Raw genomic sequence first — 21,781 nt, forward strand, 5'->3', positions numbered from 1 at the left:
ATGGGGTGGTCCCACAAATCAATATGAGAGCCCATTCCTACATTTTTTTTTAAAAATGTGTATGGCGCTCCGAGACTTTATATTGATGTACTCATAATCATGGGGTGGTCCCACAAATCAATATGGGAGCCCATTACTACATTTTTTTTAAAAATGTGCATGGCGCTCCGAGACTTTGATAGTGTGTTACTTAACTTGTGTGGAACCCGCTTGCAAAATTTGGGGCCCCTGCGACCTTTAACAAGGTCAAAACTGAGGTCAGAGGTCACGTTTTGATGCCGTACGGTGACCTTTATGGCACAAAGGAATGTCTGAGGGCTTTGAGCTTGGTGTCGTTGGAACGGGCTCGGAAATTCCATGCAGATTGATGCCTCTTTTGCAACTAAATGTCAAAGATAATGGCTTAAAATTTAACAAAACCTTCGGTTAAGGCGTTTTGAGATGAAACTGCTTCAGGACTTTTTAAATGAATTTGGAAAAGATTAAAGAGATAATTTTTTCACCAGGGGCTTCTAAATAGGGCCCAGAACAGGAATCTGAAGTAACCCACACAGAATTCTTTTTTCAAAAAAATGGCAACTTTCTCACAAAATCCTGTCTGGAGCTTAGGATCTGACAGGCTTGTGGTGGGGGAGGGGGAAAAAATGAAAAAAATTGAAAAAATGGGCGTGGCGCTCCGAGACTTTGAGAGATTGTTGCTTAACTTGTGTGGGACCCGCTTGCAAAATTTGGGGCCCCTGCGACCTTCAACAAGGTCAAAACTGAGGTCAGAGGTCACATTTTGATGCCGTACGGTGCCCTTTACGGCACAAAGGAAGGTCCGACCGCTTTGAGCTTGATGTCGTTGAAACCGTCTCGGAAAGCACATGCAGATTGATGCCTCTGGTTTAACTAAATGTCAAAGTTAACGGCTTAAAATTTAACAAAACCTTCGGTTAAGGCCTTTTGAAAAGCTGCTGTGTTGCATGACTTTTGAAAGGGCTAAAGAGATATTTTTTTCACAGGGGGCCTATAAATAGGACCCAGATCAGGAATCTGAAGTATGGAAACTGTAACCCATCCAGAATTATTTTTTCAATCAAAGGTCAAACTTTCTCACATAATCCTGTCTGGAGCTTAGGATCTGACAGGCTTGTGTTGGGGGAGGGGGAGAAAATGAAAAAAATTGAAAAAAGGTGCGTGGCGCTCCGAGACTTTGAGAGATTGTTGCTTAACTTGTGTGGAACCCGCTTGCAACATTTGGGGCCCCTGCGACCTTCAACTAGGTCAAAACTGAGGTCAGAGGTCACGTTTTGATGCCTTACGGTGACCTTCATGGCACAAAGGAATGTCCGAGAGCTTGGAGCTTGGTCTCGTTAGAACGGGCTCGGAAATTACATGCAAATTGGTGCCTCTTTTTCAACTAAATGTCAAAGTTAACGGCTTAAAATGTAACAAAGCTCCAAGGGTCAAAGGTCAACTGTGGATGGTAGACGCACTGTATACGCCACTTAGGAAGGTCCGACGGCTTTGAGCTTGGTGTCGTTGGAACCGGCTCGGAAATTACATGCATGAAGCCTCTTGTGCAACTAAATGTCAAAGGTAACGTCTTAAAATGTAACAAAACCTTCCGTTAAGGCGTTTTCGTTTGAATGGCCTACTGTGACCTTTAGGGCACAAAGGAGGGTCCGAGAGCTTGGAGCTTGGTCTCGTTGGAACGGGCTCGGAAATTCCATGCAGATTGGGGCCTCTTTTGCAACTAAATGTCAAAGTTAACGGCTTAAAATTTAACAAAACCTTCGGTTAAGGCCTTTTGAAAAGCTGCTGTGTTGCATGACTTTTGAAAGGGCTAAAGAGATATTTTTTTCACAGGGGGCCTATAAATAGGACCCAGATCAGGAATCTGAAGTATGGAAACTGTAAAACACCCAGAATTGTTTTTTCCAAAAGATGGCAACTTTCTCACAAAATCCTGTCTGGAGTTTAGAATCTGACAGGCTTGTGGTGGGGGAGGGGAGAAAATGAAAATAATTGAAAAAAATGGAAAAAAGGTGCGTGGCGCTCCGAGACTTTGAGAGATTGTTGCTTAACTTGTGTTGAACCTGCTTGCAAAATGTGGGGCCCCTGCGACCTCCCTATCAAAAATGTGTGTCTGTGTATATTTTATTAAAATATTGCTATATCTGCAATCTAGCATATTCTGAACATGCCACACCAAAACGATAGAGAAATGTGTTACTTGTGGAGTCTTTTTATAAGACTTGTGTTCAATGATTTGTAGTGTCACTTGTGGCGCAACAGATAAGGAGTTGCCCTTTGGTGTGAGAGAGCAGGGTTTGATTCTTGCCCTTGGCATTCAGTTTTTGAATTGGATGATTAGTTGAATTAAGAGATAATAACTATAATAGTTATTTAATAGTTGTAATAACTGTTATTTAATAGTTATAATAACTATTATTATTATTATTATTTTGGAATTATTAAATATAATAATGTGATTATAATAAACCACTATAAATATTATTTAATATTAAAACCCACTGCATATATGTATGTATATAGAACCAAGTGTATCAGAGCTAGACACAACATGACTTAGCAGAACCATAAAGAAATTACCAGAATACTACTTTGAACAATTGAAAACATTTATTTAAACATACACTATTAAATAACAATAACAACAATTAAAGAACATTAAATAACAACAAATATTTACAAACATTTACATTTACACTATTAAATAACAATAACAATAATTTCTGAACATGAAATAACAACAAGGAACATTGATGAACATGAAATAACAACAATTAAAGAACATTAAATAACAACAAATATTTACAAACATTTACGGACTAGAACACATTCATGGAAAACGTTTCCGCGGTTTCCCCTTCCGACTGCGCCGGGGGTGCTGAGGCTTTTTGCATGGGCTGGTTCTTTTAAGTGGCGACAGCATAATCAGGCACCTTCTCTGTTGGCATACAAAATATAAAGCACATTTTAATGAACTTGTCACGTTGGGATTCACACATAGTCATATTGTGGTATTTTAAAAGTTTTTAATCTCAAAGAAAATCTAAATCTTCAATGTTATATTTTACTACATTTTTTTGAATTGTGACATTTTGACTACCCTGTTTAAGTCTGCATGGCTCCTGGTCACCCTTGGGGTTCTCTTCTTCGTCCTGACCTCCTCCTCCTCCTCCTCCTGCTCCTCCTCCTCCTTCCTCTTCCTCTTCGTCCCTTTCCCCTCCTCCTCCTCCTCCTCCTCCTGCTCCTCCTCCTCCTTCCTCTTCGTCCCTTTCCCCTCCTCCTCCTCCTCCTCCTGCTCCTCCTCCTCCTTCCTCTTCCTCTTCCTCTTCGTCCCTTTCCCCTCCTCCTCCTCCTCCTGCTCCTTCCTCTTCGTCCCTTTCCCCTCCTCCTCCTCCTCCTCCTCCCTCCCTCCCTCCTCCTCCTGCTCCTCCCTCCCTCCCTCCTCCTCCTCCTGCTCCTCCCTCCTTCCCTCCTCCTCCTCCTTCCTCTTCCTCTTCGTCAATCAATCAATGTTTATTTATATAGCCCAATATCGTCCCTTTCCCCTCCTCCTCCTCCTCCTCCTCCTCCCTCCCTCCCTCCTCCTCCTGCTCCTCCCTCCCTCCCTCCTCCTCCTCCTCCTCCTCCTCCTTCCTCTTCGTCCCTTTCCCCTCCTCCTCCTCCTCCTGCTCCTCCCTCCTTCCCTCCTCCTCCTCCTTCCTCCTCCTCTTCGTCCCTTTCCCCTCCTCCTCCCTCCCTCCCTCCTCCTCCTGCTCCTCCCTCCCTCCCTCCTCCTCCTCCTGCTCCTCCCTCCCTCCCTCCTCCTCCTCCTCCTCCTCCTCCTCCTCCTCCTGTTGGATCATAAAAGAGAACACAGTTATCTTTCTATACACTGCACTATACATGAGTAATTATACATGACTCTTGTCTTTTAATGACCTCAGTCTGAGGCCGAGTCCTTGAATTGGTCGTCTCCTGCGCCTGTTCGAAGAGGAGACGACCAATGCGGGCCTGTTCGACGGAGAGGTCCATGGCATAGTGTCTGTCGGCCGTCGCCGTGTCGTGGCACATCAACCTCGCCATGCTCTTCCTTTGCACAGAGTCTTCGCCATGTCTGTCTCTTGCCTGAAGCAGACAAAGGCAGAAAAGACACAAGAGCAGAATGCAAAGCTTAGGTGAGGTAAAAGTGAGCACAGTAGATCAGTTACAGTATTACATTAGTGTCATTTCACTTACAAAGGTGGCGACGGCGGTCCGCAGGCTTATGAAGTTGACATCCCCCTTCAACTGCATCTCCGACCAGACCATCTGTAGGTGCTCTGTGAGGTTGCGATTCCTTCCAAATGTGGTGTTGAAAAACACAAACGGTGACATTTTTTTTGTTGATGCATACTTTGTCTTAAATGCGATCAATTTGAGGAGCCAGCCGTACTCCTCCTTGTTTAGTAGCATCTTAGCGGTTCCGAAGGCCTCATTAGTCTTGTGCTGTGTCATCTATTCAGAATCAGAATGACAATTAAGTTTACACATACAAGGAATGTGGGTTGAATATACTTTGAAAAAATAGGAGAAATCAAGTGTTTACTTTGAGCAAGTAGTCATCTTTATCGCCATGAACTGCCTCGCTGACCTCAAGGTCCGTCATGTTGATGAACACTCCCAGGCGGTGCCCATAGAGGGAGGCCAGGTAGGCAGCCACGTACCCCTGCAGCTTCCACAGGCTCGAATTTGTGTGGAGTTGTTCCAGTTTTGCTGCAATGACAAGGGAAATAGAATATGTGTTATTTCATCAATTGATTTGAATTGCTACATCACCCTGTTAATTATAACATATGTATTATAACTTACAGAGCAGTTTGGGGATGGCCAACAGTGCCAATCTGCGGCACTGTTGGAGCTCCACCACCGTGTGCATAACCACGTCCTTACGGCCTTTCACGCTCATCTGGTGCTGGACAACATGGCGGTTCCATCCCTTTATCGCACCCTTCAGATACCTGATGCCCATCACCAGGTCTTTCTGGCCGAGGCGCGAGGTTTTAGGTGGGGTCTCCTTCACGTAAACCAGGAACTGCCTGACGTTCTTCAGATAATGCAGGCTGGTGGTCCTTGCCATCCCGCAATCAACGAGATAAACCGCCCATCTACAATACAAAGAAACAAGCACAAAGATAATCATTAACCCTCCTGTTATATTATTTTTTCTATTGACCTCTGTGTGTGTGTGTGTGTGTGTGTGTGTGTGTGTGTGTGTGTGTGTGTGTGTGTGTGTGTGTGTGTGTGTGTGTGACAACAATTAAGCTACAAATAATTGAGTCACGTACCCCTTAAGACGTTTTTGATTGTTCAGGAATTCCAGTTTGGCAAGTCCAGACTGCCCCTTGCTCATCCAGCCAAGAACATTTCTTATCCTGTGCAGACTGGACTGCACATTGTTGCGTAGCTTGGCATTTGGGTGAGGTCCCTCCTGCAGCTCCTTGTACTCCTCCAATAAGGTGTCTGGAAAAAAAATAGGAAAACAATCTCTTACCAGACGATTAACACATGTGGACAATGGACAACAAATGATCTCTATAATGATCATGGCATTTATTCTACCATATGTAGGGAGAGATGCACTCACTGAGGGCGCGGATGTGGTCCGGGAAGGGGGGACACAGGATTGTTCCAGAAGGTATTTCAGAGGACCCCTCGTCCGCTTCTGAGGTCTGTGGGAGGGAATACTCCAGTACATCCGCAGTGCCAAATATCACAGAGTTTTTGCTTGCCTTCACCGCACTTCGCTTAAGCCTAACATAGGCTCTTTTTAAATTCCTATTATAAGTCTGTGAAAGCTCAAAGCTATCATTTAGCTCTTTAGCTTGTCTTTTAAGCTTGGCCACCTCAGCCTTCAGCTTGGCCACCTCAGCCTTCAGGTTGGCCACCTCATCCTTCAGGTTGGCCACCTCAGCCTTCAGCTTGGCCACCTCATCCTTCAGGTTTGGCCACCTCAGCCTTCAGGTTTGGCCACCTCAGCCTTCAGGTTGGCCACCTCATCCTTCAGGTTGGCCACCTCAGCCTTCAGGTTGGCCACCTCATCCTTCAGGTTGGCCACCTCATCCTTCAGGTTTGGCCACCTCAGCCTTCAGGTTTGGCCACCTCAGCCTTCAGGTTGGCCACCTCAGCCTTCAGGTTGGCCACCTCATCCTTCAGCTTGGCCACCTCATCCTTCAGGTTGGCCACCTCATCCTTCAGGTTGGCCACCTCATCCTTCAGGTTTGGCCACCTCAGCCTTCAGGTTTGGCCACCTCAGCCTTCAGGTTGGCCACCTCAGCCTTCAGGTTGGCCACCTCATCCTTCAGCTTGGCCACCTCATCCTTCAGCTTGGCCACCTCAGCCTTCAGGTTGGCCACCTCATCCTTCAGGTTTGGCCACCTCAGCCTTCAGGTTGGCCACCTCATCCTTCAGGTTGGCCACCTCATCCTTCAGGTTGGCCACCTCATCCTTCAGGTTGGCCACCTCATCCTTCAGCTTGGCCACCTCATCCTTCAGGTTTGGCCACCTCAGCCTTCAGGTTGGCCACCTCAGCCTTCAGTTTGGCCACCTCATCCTTCAGGTTGGCCACCTCAGCCTTCAGTTTGGCCACCTCAGCCTTCAGGTTGGCCACCTCAGCCTTCAGGTTGGCCACCTCATCCTTCAGCTTGGCCACCTCATCCTTCAGGTTTGGCCACCTCAGCCTTCAGGTTGGCCACCTCATCCTTCAGCTTGGCCACCTCAGCCTTCAGGTTGGCCACCTCAGCCTTCAGGTTGGCCACCTCATCCTTCAGCTTGGCCACCTCATCCTTCAGGTTTGGCCACCTCATCCTTCAGGTTGGCCACCTCATCCTTCAGCTTGGCCACCTCAGCCTTCAGTTTGGCCACCTCATCCTTCAGGTTGGCCACCTCAGCCTTCAGTTTGGCCACCTCAGCCTTCAGGTTGGCCACCTCAGCCTTCAGGTTGGCCACCTCATCCTTCAGCTTGGCCACCTCATCCTTCAGGTTGGCCACCTCAGCCTTCAGTTTGGCCACCTCATCCTTCAGGTTGGCCACCTCAGCCTTCAGTTTGGCCACCTCAGCCTTCAGGTTGGCCACCTCAGCCTTCAGCTTGGTAACCTGGCATTCTCCCTCCTCTCCTTCCTCTTCCTCCACCTCCTTCTCCTCTTCTAGGCCTGAAAAGTGATGGCATATTATATTGTTATTACATAATATTGTATAACTCATGTATATGGCAGTGCTTAAATCTCAATCTTTATTTATGTATATAGCACAGTCATGCATTTAAAATAACCTTCAGTGGACCAAAGTGCTGAACAGGCAATAACTACAATATTAAATAACACAATGGGAGTACAATAATAAAACATTAATTAAAAACATAATAAAATTAAAGTTTTTCACGGCAGAAAAAAAAAGCGTTGGATGCGTTTTCAAACTTCTAAACATGCTAGAGGTCTCGGAATAGTTTCATTAGCTTCCTATTGATCTGTAGATTTGATTGGATATGTCGTTTTTACATTTTGATGACGGAAAACATATGAACATGTAGCGTTAAAATGCTTAAAACACAATGGTGTGATGTGAAAAGCAATTGCTACGTTTTCAAACTTGTAAACACGCTAGGAGTCTGAGAGTGGTTTCATTAGCTTCGTATTGATTTGTAGATGTGATTTGATGTGTTTTGTTGTCAATAATTTTAATCGCCAAAACGATAGAGAAATGTCTTTTTACTTTATAGTGGAGTCTATATATAATACTTTTGTTCAAGTAAGTTTAGCGCCACTTGTGGGGCCATGGAATGGGAGTAGCTCAGCTCCTTGGTGTGGAATTTAATAGTTATAAAAATTGCATTATTATTATTAAATATAATGTCACTATAATAAACCAAACCACTTATAAATCATATAGAGATGTGGGACATCGCCAAAATCCCCATAGGTATACCTGCATTATACCGTATTGAGATGTGGGAGCCCTGAAGTGGGCTCTCATATTGACTTGTGGGACCACCCCATGGGCCCTCGTATCGATTTGTGGGACCACCCCATGAGTACAAGTACATCAATATAAATATGCTCTAATGGGCCCCCATATTGACTTGTGGGACCACCCCATGGGCCCTCGTATCGATTTGTGGGACCACCCCATGAGTACAAGTACATCAATATAAATATGCTGTAATGGGCCCCCATATTGACTTGTGGGACCTCCACATGGGCCCTCATATCGATTTGTGGGACCACCCCATGAGTACAAGTACATCAATATAAATATGCTGTAATGGGCCCCCATATTGACTTGTGGGACCTCCCCATGGACCCTCATATCGATTTGTGGGACCACTCCATGAGTACAATATAAATATGCTGTAATGGGCCCCCATATTGACTTGTGGGACCTCCCCATGGACCCTCATATCGATTTGTGGGACCACTCCATGAGTACAATATAAATATGCTGTAATGGGCCCCCATATTGACTTGTGGGACCTCCCCATGGACCCTCATATCGATTTGTGGGACCACTCCATGAGTACAATATAAATATGCTGTAATGGGCCCCCATATTGATTTGTGGGACCTCCCCATGGACCCTCATATCGATTTGTGGGACCACCCCATGAGTACAAGTACATCAATATAAATATGCTCTAATGGGCCCCCATATTGATTTGTGGGACCTCCCCATGGGCCCTCATATCGAGTTGTGGGACCACCCCATGAGTATGAGTACATCAATATAAATATGCTCTAATGGGCCCCCATATTGACTTGTGGGACCTCCACATGGGCCCTCATATCGATTTGTGGGACCACTCCATGAGTACAATATAAATATGCTGTAATGGGCCCCCATATTGACTTGTGGGACCTCCCCATGGACCCTCATATCGATTTGTGGGACCACTCCATGAGTACAATATAAATATGCTGTAATGGGCCCCCATATTGACTTGTGGGACCTCCCCATGGACCCTCATATCGATTTGTGGGACCACTCCATGAGTACAAGTACATCAATATAAATATGCTCTAATGGGCCCCCATATTGACTTGTGGGACCTCCCCATGGGCCCTCATATCGATTTGTGGGACCATCCCATGAGTACAAGTACATCAATATAAATATGCTCTAATGGGCCCCCATATTGACTTGTGGGACCTCCACATGGACCCTCATATCGATTTGTGGGACCATCCCATGAGTACAAGTACATCAATATAAATATGCTCTAATGGGCCCCCATATTGACTTGTGGGACCTCCCCATGGGCCCTCATATCGATTTGTGGGACCACTCCATGAGTACAAGTACATCAATATAAATATGCTGTAATGGGCCCCCATATTGACTTGTGGGACCTCCCCATGGGCCCTCATATCGATTTGTGGGACCACCCCATGAGTACAAGTACATCAATATAAATATGCTCTAATGGGCCCCCATATTGACTTGTGGGACCTCCCCATGGGCCCTCATATCGATTTGTGGGACCACTCCATGAGTACAAGTACATCAATATAAATATGCTCTAATGGGCCCCCATATTGATTTGTGGGACCTCCCCATGGGCCCTCATATCGATTTGTGGGACCACTCCATGAGTACAAGTACATCAATATAAATATGCTCTAATGGGCCCCCATATTGATTTGTGGGACCTCCCCATGAGTACAAGTACATCAATATAAATATGCTGTAATGGGCCCCCATATTGATTTGTGGGACCTCCCCATAGGCCCTCATATCGATTTGTGGGACCACCCCATGAGTACAAGTACATCAATATAAATATTGTCTAATGGGCCCCCATATTGATTTGTGGGACCTCCCCATGGGCCCCCATATTGACTTGTGGGACCTCCCCATGAGTACAAGTACATCAATATAAATATGCTGTAATGGGCCCCCATATTGACTTGTGGGACCTCCCCATGGGCCCTCATATCGAGTTGTAGGACCACCCCATGAGTACAAGTACATCAATATAAATATGCTGTAATGGGCCCCCATATTGATTTGTGGGACCTCCCCATGGGCCCTCATATCGATTTGTGGGACCACCCCCAGGAGAGTGGGCTTCCATATTGAGATTTGGGACCCCCCCCCCGTGTATAAATACACAGACAAGTGTGTACAAGTAGTCCTGTCAAATATGCTGCAAGCTGGCTCCCGTATCGAGTTTTGGGACCCCGCCCAGAGCCGAGTGGGCCCCCGTATCGAGTTGCCGGACACAGACGAGAGCTCCCCCTGGTGGTCGGAGAAGGGAAAGGGTCCCAAAGGGGCATAGCGCGTCGATTGCCGCCTAAAATGGGGTGGGGGCGTTCGGGGGGGGGCTTGGTATTTTCCGGCACGCCGGGGCGACCCCCGGGGGGTCCGGCTATTTTACAAACGTCGCGTTGTCGGAGCGATCGGGGGCTTTGGCCGTGGCGGTCCACTGCCAGCGTATTACGCTGGAAGCGGGCTCCCGTTTCTCGAGCAGAGCTGCTAATGTTGGTTATGGTGTGCTTGTGTAACTTTGGCAGGGGGTGTTCATGTGGGATGGGGAACACTCAAAAGATTTTTATTCAGGAACATTATTTTTTCAAAAGTTTTTGGATTGAGCTGATTTCTTTTCTTGCTTACAATTTCCCCGCATTTTGAAAACACTCGCTCAGATGGAACCGATGATGCTGGCATGCATAAAAATTGTTTCGGCAGTTTGAACAGATTGGGATACACATTTTGATGGTCCACCCAGTATGCCAGTGGGTCTTTCGATCTTTCCAGCGGTGGATCAGTCATGTACCGCTGCACCTCCACTGTAGCATCTGCTGTGGCATCCCTTGCCGTCCTCGCTTCAGAAGCATCTCTGTCCAGAGTTTCCCAAAGGTTAAGACCTGAAAGACAAACATGACTGTAATCATCAGTACTGAAAGGTTTCAATGTGTATCCTTTTTTACTTGTACTTATTTTGTCCTGCATTTGATCAATTAACTATTTATAACATTACCTGTGGATGATGGATTGTCAACATTTGCTGGTGCGGGTTGAGCTGATGTGGGGGCTGCTCTTCTGTAGGTGTGTCAGGTGGTGCGTTTTTCCTCAGTTGTGTGCAAAGTGCTGTCAGTCGTTTAACTGATGCCGCTGCCTGTACTTGATTATAGAATCCAATAGTTTTGAATCTAGGATCCAGCAGTGTTGACGGGGTCAATGCAGTTTGGCTCTCCGTGGTGTCAAACTTGTTCTGCATATTTGACACCATGTTCTGTCCCAGTAGTCTCGCTGTGTCGTGGCTTGTTTTTCCAATTGTGTCGTACAAGTATAGCATTAACACTTTCGTCATTGGGATGATCTTGGACCCTGAGACTCTCTTCTCCTCGGAGAGGTTCCACTGTTGCCTGGAAAAAGGGGAGAGCAATTTCAGGCATGCATCTGCTGTTTCATAGTCCTCAGAGGACAGAGGTCTCACATCTGTTTTCAGCGTCGCAAGAGCTGCTCCCACTGACGGCCTCTCTTTGAAAAGGCGTTGTAGCATTAGGTAGGTGCTGTTCCAGCGGGTGTCCACTTCCTGAATAAGCTTCAGCACAGGGCGATTCATCTGCTCCTGCACTTCTCTGAGCTTCTCTTTTGCTGTTGTGCTAGTTTTAAAGAACGTGACTACCTTTCTAGCCCTTGTGCGAAGGTCTTGTAGGCCAGGAGTTGCATCCAGAGATTTCTTCACCACTTAATTGAGTGAATGAGCAAAGCAAAGTGCATTTCTTAGATTTAAACTTCTGACAGAGGCAACCATATTTGCTCCTGCATCCGTCACGAGAGGTCACTTTGCCTTCAGTGCCCCATTCCTCCATGAGAGACCTCATTGCAGCAGTGATGTTAACCGCTGTATGAGCTTCAGGGAAAGGCAGCACTCCCAAAAGCACTGTGGCCAGCTTCGCAGAGTCATCCACATAATGGCAGGTCACTGCTAGATATGCGTCCATATTAATGGAGGTCCAGATATCAGCAGTCAGGCTCACAGCCTCTACCCTCTGCATGACAGCCTTGGCCTTCGTCATCTCCTCCTCATAGCGCTTGACCACCATCTCCTTTAGAACCCGTCTGGATGGAAGAGTGTATCTAGGATCAAGCAAGGCCACAAGCTCCTTGAAGCCACAGTCATCCACGATGGAAAAAGGCTGCAAGTCTTTCACCACCATATTCACAAGAGCTCCATCCAGCTCTCGCTTCCGGTCCACTGAAACAAATAAATAAAGACATAAAGAATAAAAACAAAACCAAAAAAAGAATTTAAAAAAAGAATTTATGTGAAATTGCACTCAAAGGAAGCAGACTTGTGAGCAGTCTATGCTTGTGAGTCATGGAATACAGTCATAGCATATTGTGTTAGTGTTACTAGTTAATAATAATATAATACATACCATGTATGTTCCCCTGGTTCACAGCAGCTCCATGTTTGGCACTGAAGTGCCTAAACATGGAGGAAGTATTCCCATGATACTTCAGTTCAGTTGATCACACCAAGCACTGAACCTGTAGAGAAAGGCATTTGTAAATAAAAATGCAATTTCAGTTTATAAAGCTATAGCCTAATGGCTACATTGATCATATACATAATTGTACTTTAATGCTACTTAATATAGATTTGAGATAAACCATAGCTATAATACTGTAGTTGTCCAACCGTATCATGTGATCCCACATCTCAGAACGACCTCTCTTCCTGGCTGGCTCCATAATGATCCAAACGCAATACTAACAACTCAACAGCAACAATGCAAACTACGACGACAATCCCAAAGATTGCCAAATTGTGAATTTTTTTTAGCGTTTATAAAGTGTCACTTCCTAAGTGACGCTCAAATTCAAACAGTTTCAACCAGTCAGAATCGAGACGAGGCAGTGCATTGAATCACCTGATTGGACGGCGAACCAGTGAGTTGATTCATTCAGGAAATGAAGCAGTTGCTGGTTCGGACGTCACATGTCACGTGATTTGAAGCAGTTGCTGCTTCGGACGTCACATGTCACGTGATTTGAAGTAGTTGCTGGTTCGGACGTCACATGTCACGTGATTTGAAGTAGTTGCTGGTTCGGACGTCACATGTCACGTGATTTGAAGTAGTTGCTGGTTCGGACGTCACATGTCACGTGATTTGAAGCAGTTGCTGGTTCGGACGTCACATGTCACGTGATTTGAAGCAGTTGCTGCTTCGGACGTCACATGTCACGTGATTTGAAGCAAGCTTCGAAGCACTGCTTCTATGGAATTGGAAGTCCAGGGTTGAAGCTCCGTTCGAAGCTTCAGTGTCAAACTGCCATCACTACTTCAGCCCACCCCGTGGAACCGGCGTGCCGGCACTCACGGGGACGGGCTGCCCGTCTTCACGGACTGACCTGGCGGGGGGAGAAAATCTCTCCGCCCGGGACGAGAGGGCGAATCCCGCCTCCTCCCTGTATAATGCACAGATCACTATGTTTTCTAATAAGAATGAGGTTGATCTGTATCCAAACCTGAGTGTCTTTTGTTTCCACAAATGCTACACTTACACACAATGTTAACCGTACAAATTCCCCATTCGCTGCCCCAGCTGTAGCTTCTGTAAAGGAGGTGGCTAGTGGGCATGCGCAGATGACAGGGATGAACCGCAGGGAGTGCTATCTAAAGGAGAGCGCTATGCGAGTGCAGGGACATTGTGGCCGGCGTATTGCTGTCAGAGAACACACTACACCTAGAGCAAAGACTCCAATTAATGCTGTTTACCGTAGCTGTAAAGGCTGCATTATGGCGGAGCCCGCACTCACACAAGAGTGCGTAGCGGTGCGTTCAGGGACTTCAGTAGAACACATTACGCCTATAAAGACTCCGATTAAATGCTGTTTACCATAGTGGTAAAACAGCATTATGGTGGAGTGCGCGCTCACAGAAGAGCGCACGGCGGTGCGTTCAGGGACCTCAGTAAATAATCAGCCCTTGCTGTGTCGACCCTCCTTGGGCAAATCTTGCCTTCACGGGGAGTTTTGCGGCGGAACGGGTCACCAGAGAGTATCACAGCTTCATAGCTGCTGCCCCACAGCTGAGGGCTTTCCATTAACACAATGTTATGGGGAATGGAAACTCAGCTATGTGCTAACAAAGTTGATGGACAGGACGCTGAAACGGGGCTATTCACTCCAGTTTTGCAGCGTCACATCTCCTTTTATGGGCATGCGAGAGGAAATCTGTCTTCCCAGGAGGAGATTGGTTTCCTCTCAGCAGAGATTCAGGCTCTGGTGCAGAAACAGGTTGTGTCTGTTGTGCACCCTCAGCACAGAGAAAATGGTCTTTATTCCATGTACTTCCTGGTTCTCAGGAAGACAGGGGAATTCAGATCTATTCTAGATCTCAGCAGCCCGAATCGCTACATTGGCTGCAGAAAATTCTGCATGTTAACTATAAAACAGTTAATGGGGCTCGTGCAAATCGGGCGATTGGTCGACCACTATGGAATCAAATTAGGGTCAATAATATTCACAAATTATTTCACAGTCTGCAGTTGTATATCACCTGTTGTGCGCATGTGAAAAGATTTTGTGCATGTGTAAAAAAGTTTTGTGCACACAGATATAATTTGCTCGTGTAAAAACATTTTGCAGCTGTAGAAATATTTTGTGCAAGGATATTTACAACCAGAGGCGCGGGAAGGTATTTTGAGTGGGGGTGCTGAGGTGCTGGACTCCAGTGAACACTATTACGGGCACTATAGAGCACGCACAAAAAACTCCCCACACGCAAACACACAGTAAACCCGTGACTGTTACAATGAAGGCTCGATAATCAGCTCACGGCATATAGGCAGGGGTAAAGTGCTATTTTTTACGAGTGGGGAGCGGACCTCACCTCCTCTAGGGGGGTCCGGGGGGATGCTCCCCCGGGAAGATTTTTTTTAAATATTGAAGTTAAAAGCATCAATCTGGTGCACTTTGAGAGCAACATTAAGAGATCTATGGATACATCTTGTTAAGTATTATTATTTGATGACGCCCTTAGTCTGTGTACTACGGTAGCAGTCGCACTGTTATTCTGTTCTTGTATGAAGGTACGTCCTAATGTGACGTCACTACGTTGACTGTTGTCAGTCTGTGAATAAACTTACCGGAGACATGCTGAAGAGAATACCGAGTCTGATTTACTTATTGTTCATACGCGATTCATGTGCACCCAAGCTTAACAGGTTATGGGCCCAGGCAGAGTTGGACACAAACCGACTTGGAGATAAGTGAGTTAGATTATCGGAAGAAGTGTTACGCGACGTATTACGCGTTAGCCAATTAAGCTAACAAGCTAGCTTAGCAAGTGAAGTATATTAGCAAGCTAGTAGCCCTCGCGGTAAAGTTGGCGCGCAAAAATGGCAAGCAGAGCAACAGGTCTCCTGGCACCGCAGCTCTTATTCAAAGGATGTGAAGATAAGTATGACCTTTGGGAAACAAGATTCCTAGGCTGCTTACATACTCTGAGGCTAAAAGAGACTATCTTACATGAGCCCACCGGTGCTGATCAAGAACAGCTAGATGCAGATAGAAGGAAGAATGCTGATTGCTATGCTGAGCTAATAAGGCTGATAGATGATAAGAGCCTGTCGCTAATAAGACATGAGGCCGCAGATGACGGCAGGAAGGCTCTGAAAATACTGAAAGAACATTATTCAGGGAAAAGCAAGCCGAGGATAATAAACGTATACACGTCGTTAACGAGGCTGCACATGGCAGACAACGAGAGTGTTACCGACTACATGATAAGGGCAGAGAACGTGATTACAGCCCTGAGAGATGCAGGCGAGACCATGAGTGATGGACTGACCATAGCCATGATACTAAATGGGTTACCAGACTCCTTCAAGCCATTCGCCGTCCATGTAACACAGAACGAAGATAACGTTACGTTCACAGACTTTAGAAGAAGATTAAGGGTCTATGAAGAGTCGGAGAAAATGAACACAGCAGAATCCACAGATAATGTGATGAAAACATGTGCAAGGCAAGGCCGAGGCACCAAGACGCACGCTAGCAACAGAAGAGATGAAGATGCCAATGTGACGTGCTACAAGTGTGGAATAAAAGGACACATATCAAGAAAATGTTTTCGAAAAGTGTGGTGCGGTTACTGCAAAAGGAATACACACGATGAATCACTCTGTAAGAAAAAGGGGGGAGAAGATGGTGCCAGAAAAGTCGCAGAGGAACAGAATGACGACCAAGACCATCTCTTCAAGGCCAAGCACACAAAGAGCGGGAAACCACCAGACAACGTGAAGATGAAAGGCATCATGGTGGACGCAGGAGCGACATCCCACATCGTGAACGATATCAGAAAGTTTAAAAGCTTCGACGATTCATTCCAGCCCGAGTCTCATTCAGTGGAGTTAGCTGACGGGACCAAGTGCAATGGAACAGCACAGAGAAGAGGAACGGCGGTGATATGTCTATTAGACGACGCCGGACGACAACACAGAGTACAGCTACGGGATGCACTGTACATGCCCTCATACCCACATGACATCTTTTCGGTGGCAAGAGCAACAAACGGAGGGGCGACAATCACCTTCAAGAAAGGGGACAGTCACATGGTTACCAAAGACGGCAGCAGGTTTGACATCCATGAAAGTGTAAATTTGTATTACTTACCAACTGTTGAGGGGAATGTTGACCAATGTAAAGGGTGTCACGACATGCAAACTTGGCATGAAATTTTGGGTCATTGCAATTACGAAGATGTACAAAATTTACAAGGTGTAGTGAAAGGCATGGAGATAAGAGGAAGTGCAGTCAAACCAGCTCAGTTGTGTGAAGTGTGTACACAGGGCAAGTTCACCCAAACGAGAAATAGGGAGCCAGACAAAAAGGCTAAGATGCCCTTAGAACTAGTCCACACAGACTTAGCCGGTCCCATGTCAACACCAAGCATAGAAGGGCACAGATATACACAGTCTTTTACAGACGACTACTCTGGTACTATTTTTGTGTATTTTCTAAGGTCCAAGAGTGATACAGTGCAGGCCACAGAAAGGTTCTTAGCAGACATAGCACCTTACGGAGAAGTTAAGTGTATCCGTTCAGATAACGACACTGAGTTTACAAGCCGAGACTTCCAGGCACTGTTAACCAAAAATAGGATTAGACACGAGACGTCTGCACCCTATTCACCCCACCAAAATGGTACAGCAGAGAGAGGTTGGCGAACTCTCTATGATATGGGCAGATGCTTACTGATAGAAAGCAAGTTACCAAATAAACTATGGAACTACGCCATACAGACAGCAGCTTATGTAAGGAACAGGTGTTACAGTAGGCGCACAAAGAAAACGCCATACGAGCTGTTCACAGGCAAAGAACCAAATATATCCAAACTTCAGAAATTTGGGTCAGTGTGTTTTGCTTACAAACAAGAGAAGGGAAAGCTCGACCCTAGGTGTGAGCAAGGTGTTTTCATAGGCTATGATAAAAATAGCCCAGCTTACCTGGTGTATTATCCAGACACAGAGAGGGTCCAAAAGCACAGATTGGTAAAATTCACAACAAAGGGGGATAAAGAAAAGGAAACACAAACACCAGAGTCATACAATGAATATGGTGATAGTGATGTACATCCCAGGGTCAAGGACAGCGATGAAAATGTTGTTGATGAATGTGATGTGGGAAATGTGCCAGGTCAAGATACTCAAAGTGGTGCTTCTGGGACTTTACCTGAACAGACTGAACGTACACAGCCGGGTAAAGTCACCGAGACTCCAAACAGAAAAAACCCACCCAGAACCAGGAGGAGACCAGCTCACTTACAGGAGTTTGAGACTGACGATACGGAGGACAAACTGCAAACATGCATGGATTTTTGTTACAGAGCAGTATGCGACATTCCTCAAACCTTCCAGGACGCCATAGCGTCACCCAAATCAAGGCAGTGGAAAAATGCCATGAACGAGGAGATGAGATCACTGGAGGAGAACGAGACCTTCAACCTCACCCAATTGCCACCAGGCAAACGGGCAGTGGGGGGTAGATGGGTCTACGCACTCAAGAGTGACATTGATGGGTCAGACAAGTACAAGGCGCGATTTGTAGCTAAAGGCTACAGTCAGAAACCAGGAATCGACTATGATGAGACATTCTCACCCACAGCTGATATGACAAGTGTAAGAGTACTCATGCAAAAGGCAGCACAGGAGAACTTAATCTTACACCAAATGGATGTTAAAACAGCCTATTTACATGCACCCATTGATTGTGAAATATATATGACACAACCAGAAGGTTATGAGAAACAGTCAAAAACAGGTGAAGAGTTAGTATGCAAGTTGCACAAATCTCTCTATGGTTTAAAGCAGTCAGGCAGAAACTGGAATGCTATGTTACATACATGTTTGACTGAAAATGGTTTTGTACAAAACCCCGCTGATCACTGTGTGTATACAAGAGAAAAGCACAGCGAAAAGGTAATCCTAATAATATGGGTTGACGATCTCATTATAGCAGCCAGCAACGAGGGTGTATTGGAAAGTGTAAAGGGGATGCTCACTGAAAGGCTCAAAATGAAAAACCTGGGAAAGTTGAAATATTTCTTAGGTATAGATTTTGAGCAAACAGAAGGTCAAGTCAAAATGTCTCAAAAGAGATATGTGAGCAAAATACTGGAGAGATTTGAAATGCAGGATTGCAAGTCCAGAGACACACCATGTGAGCCAAAACTAGAATACACAGCAGACGCTGAAAACATTAAAGAGCCAAGAAAGTACAGGGAGGCAGTAGGAAGTTTAATCTACTTGTCCACATGCACTCGACCAGATATATGTTTTGTGGTCAGTAAACTATCTCAGCACTTTGCTGAACCAACTGAAGAGCACTGGAACACAGTAAAACATGTGTTCAGATACCTTAAAGGTACAGCAGAACAGGGGTTATGCTTTAAGAGAAATGACACAGATAGACTAGGTCTGAGAGTGTACAGTGATGCTGACTGGGCATCAGACGTAACAGACAGACGTAGTACATCAGGATATTGTGCCAGTCTCAGTGAAGGAAGCTCCTTGATCTCATGGAAGGCAAGGAAACAACCTACGGTTGCACTATCTACCTGCGAGGCAGAGTACATGGCCTTAGCATCAGCCATACAGGAATACATCTACTTAGAACAATTACTCAGAGGTATAGACAAATACAAATATGCACAAACAAAGGTGTACGAAGACAACCAAGGTACTATAGCACTAGCCAGAAACCCAGTAAACAGGCAAAGGTGCAAGCACATTGATATTAAGTACCATTTCATAAGGGAGACTGTAAATAGTGGAAAGGTAATTTTGGAATACTGTCCTACTGAGCAAATGATCGCTGATGTGATGACAAAACCAGCCACCAAAATAAAGCTAAAGAGGTTTGCTCAGGATATGTTTGGCACCTAGAAGGGCAAAGAGTTAACATAGTTAAGGTAAAAGAAAAAGAAGCCTTATTTTGTTTTGTTCTCAGGTAACCCAGTAAGCTAAGAGCGAGTGGGGGTGTTAAGTATTATTATTTGATGACGCCCTTAGTCTGTGTACTACGGTAGCAGTCGCACTGTTATTCTGTTCTTGTATGAAGGTACGTCCTAATGTGACGTCACTACGTTGACTGTTGTCAGTCTGTGAATAAACTTACCGGAGACATGCTGAAGAGAATACCGAGTCTGATTTACTTATTGTTCATACGCGATTCATGTGCACCCAAGCTTAACACATCTCTCAACACCCAGATGAAACACAACTGTTAGCAGATGTTCTTTTTCTTTATGGATATTCTACAAATCACTCCCCTTTCAAACTGTATTCTTGTTTTACTGCCATATAGTATTTCATAACTGTTTTTCCTTTATTCTCTTATTTTATTTCTAACTATAATGATCATATGAAGGTGTGCCGCGGAAATAATCTTTTGAATAATTTTTGACCAAACCGTTTGAGACCCACTGAGATAACTTAGACTAAAGTTAACTATCTAAACACTCAGAGAGTCCTTTAGCTCACCTGAGCCTCTCAGTCTGAGAGGAGAGCTCTCCTCCAGCTTGTTGTGGAACAAACAGCTCCGTATGTCCGTTAGTGCAGCTAGCTAACCAGATGCTAACAACACGGTCCCTGCTGCTGGCACCGGTCCCTCTCTCTCTCCCCCTCTCTCACACACAGTAAATGCGCTATTTCCGCACACACACAGAGCCGCGAGCTTGAATGACACAAGCACTTTTATTTCCATGCAACTCTCTGATTGGTCTGGTGTCTTGCCTCTGTTGCATTCACTGAACACGGGAAATTACAGTCCTGCCGTCCTTTCTAGTGTCTTGATGAGGTTCACGTAAAGCACGGTTAATGTATTATATTATTGAGGTAGAATTGTCCGGGGCTACAGAAAAAACATTCGGGGCAGGCCAAAATATTATTTTACAAACAATGTGGAATTTATTGGCTACATATTACACAGATTATGCACAGCGGGAGCAGCAATAACCGTCAAATAATAATTCAGACAGGGGAGCTCCGCACCCTCTGCCTGCCGCTAGGGGGTGCTGCAGCGCCCTCAGCACCCCCCTTCCCGCGCCCATGTTTACAACAGTGAGGTTTCACAAAGTCTGAGATACGGACACACACATTTCCTATCTGTGTGTGCGAACCTGAAGTTACAAGCTACAAGCTGCTATTTACGAGTACGAATTTTGACCCTGTTTTTACGCCTGAGTATGCTAGCCAATCAGCACGTTGCCCACTGACTAGCCAATCAGCACGTTGCCCACTGACTAGCCAATCGGGACGTAGCCCACTGACCATCCAATCATAGGACACAAGGTTCTAACGCGTTCGTTTTGCTGACCTGCGCCACTTGGAGCGTGCTTGCGGGAGTCAACATGGAGGAGCCCGAGGCGAACTCTTGTGGGACACAGGTGGGTTAATTACATGCTACCACGGAACATGCCACTACAGTTTTAATTAACTAACGTTACATCGTAATTAACTAAATATATCAAGACAGCTGTGTGTGCATCCCTGAGTTACTTAAATTGTATATTTAACGCTAGCTAGTTGATGTGGTCTTTGCTATTGTCTTAGCTAGCTACAGTCTGTTGGCTAAATTAACGTTTGTTGTTGTTGTGCCGTTTGAATGAGTAACGTTAATGTTAAAGAAATTAATGCAACACTTTTGTCGGGTGCTTCCTGACATAATGCCCCGGGCATTTAATATGGAGAGGAAGGTAACGTTAGTTAGCCAAAGGTCGAAAAGGTTCAGTTTCCAATCCGACTTGTGTTCACGTCAGCTGGAAAATAAAGCAAGTGAACAGAAAAGGAACGGTAAAGTGGGCTAACCATACGATCTTCATAATCAATCATAAATAACTGTAAGGCCTACTCAACACAAATGCTCCTTACAACCCGCTGCAATAGACGATGAGCGATTCATGTTTTCTTAAAAATCAATCAATCATACACTCTACAGTATATGATTGATTTATGTATTAATTATTTTATTTGTTTAAATATAATTCTATATTTTTTTCATATACTCTACAGTCCATGCATTATACTTTTTTGCATGAAAAGGGCAGAACTTCAAAAGCTTGAACCTGAAACACATGCCTCACTGCTCGAGTTCAGGCCAAAATTAGCCTTACTTCATTCATTTAAAAGACCAATCAGCAATATTTAGGACACAAATAACATATTTATAACAATAAATGCTCTTCCTCAGCTATGTTTTATATCATGTAAACACAAGCAGTATTGTAGCCAAAGATAAA

At 45.3% G+C, this 21,781-nt stretch overlaps 2 protein-coding genes across 4 annotated transcripts; both read right to left on the minus strand.

Moving 5' to 3' along the window:
• Positions 1-3,894: 3,894 nt before the first annotated feature.
• Positions 3,895-6,839, minus strand: LOC307029810 (uncharacterized protein; the record flags this gene model as incomplete). The annotated part of the gene is made up of 11 exons (XM_079665894.1): positions 3,895-4,122; positions 4,234-4,491; positions 4,583-4,749; positions 4,846-5,141; positions 5,322-5,496; positions 5,621-5,963; positions 6,008-6,097; positions 6,142-6,246; positions 6,291-6,395; positions 6,539-6,649; positions 6,708-6,839. 11 exons carry the CDS (start codon positions 6,837-6,839, stop codon positions 3,895-3,897), a joined length of 2,010 nt encoding a protein of 669 aa, XP_079522020.1.
• A 146-nt stretch (positions 6,840-6,985) lies between these two features.
• LOC307028754 (E3 SUMO-protein ligase ZBED1-like) lies at positions 6,986-20,600 on the minus strand. 3 transcript variants are annotated; one of them, XR_013805099.1, is made up of 4 exons: positions 12,414-16,190; positions 11,006-12,229; positions 10,639-10,892; positions 6,986-7,184 (listed from the first exon to the last, which is right to left on the minus strand). XR_013805099.1 is itself a non-coding variant. In XM_079664032.1 (4 exons), exons 2-3 carry the CDS (start codon positions 12,469-12,471, stop codon positions 11,661-11,663), a joined length of 627 nt encoding a protein of 208 aa, XP_079520158.1. In that variant the 5' UTR covers positions 12,472-12,525; positions 20,025-20,600; the 3' UTR covers positions 9,929-10,892; positions 11,006-11,660. The 3 variants fall into 3 exon arrangements, 2 of the variants coding, with proteins under 2 accessions (XP_079520158.1, XP_079520157.1); XM_079664032.1 differs by lacking the exon at positions 6,986-7,184 and adding an exon at positions 20,025-20,600 and having other exon boundaries at positions 9,929-10,892; positions 12,414-12,525; XM_079664031.1 differs by lacking the exon at positions 6,986-7,184 and having other exon boundaries at positions 9,929-10,892; positions 12,414-12,525; positions 12,677-16,217.
• Between the last annotated feature and the right edge of the window lie 1,181 nt (positions 20,601-21,781).

The sequence above is a fragment of the Notothenia rossii genome (genome assembly GCF_949606895.1).
Source record: "Notothenia rossii genome assembly, chromosome: 2".
In the NCBI taxonomy this organism is placed as follows: Eukaryota; Metazoa; Chordata; class Actinopteri; order Perciformes; family Nototheniidae; genus Notothenia; species Notothenia rossii.

What these genes read in the sequence shown, in the direction of transcription:
- LOC307028754 (XM_079664032.1), bottom strand. Translation starts at nt 12,471, where the DNA reads ATGTTTAGGCACTTCAGTGCCAAACATGGAGCTGCTGTGAACCAGGGG. An exon ending in GAACCAGGGGAACATACATG is followed by an intron (nt 12,230 to 12,413) that starts GTATGTATTATA and finishes TATTTGTTTCAG; the next exon opens with TGGACCGGAAGCGAGAGCTG.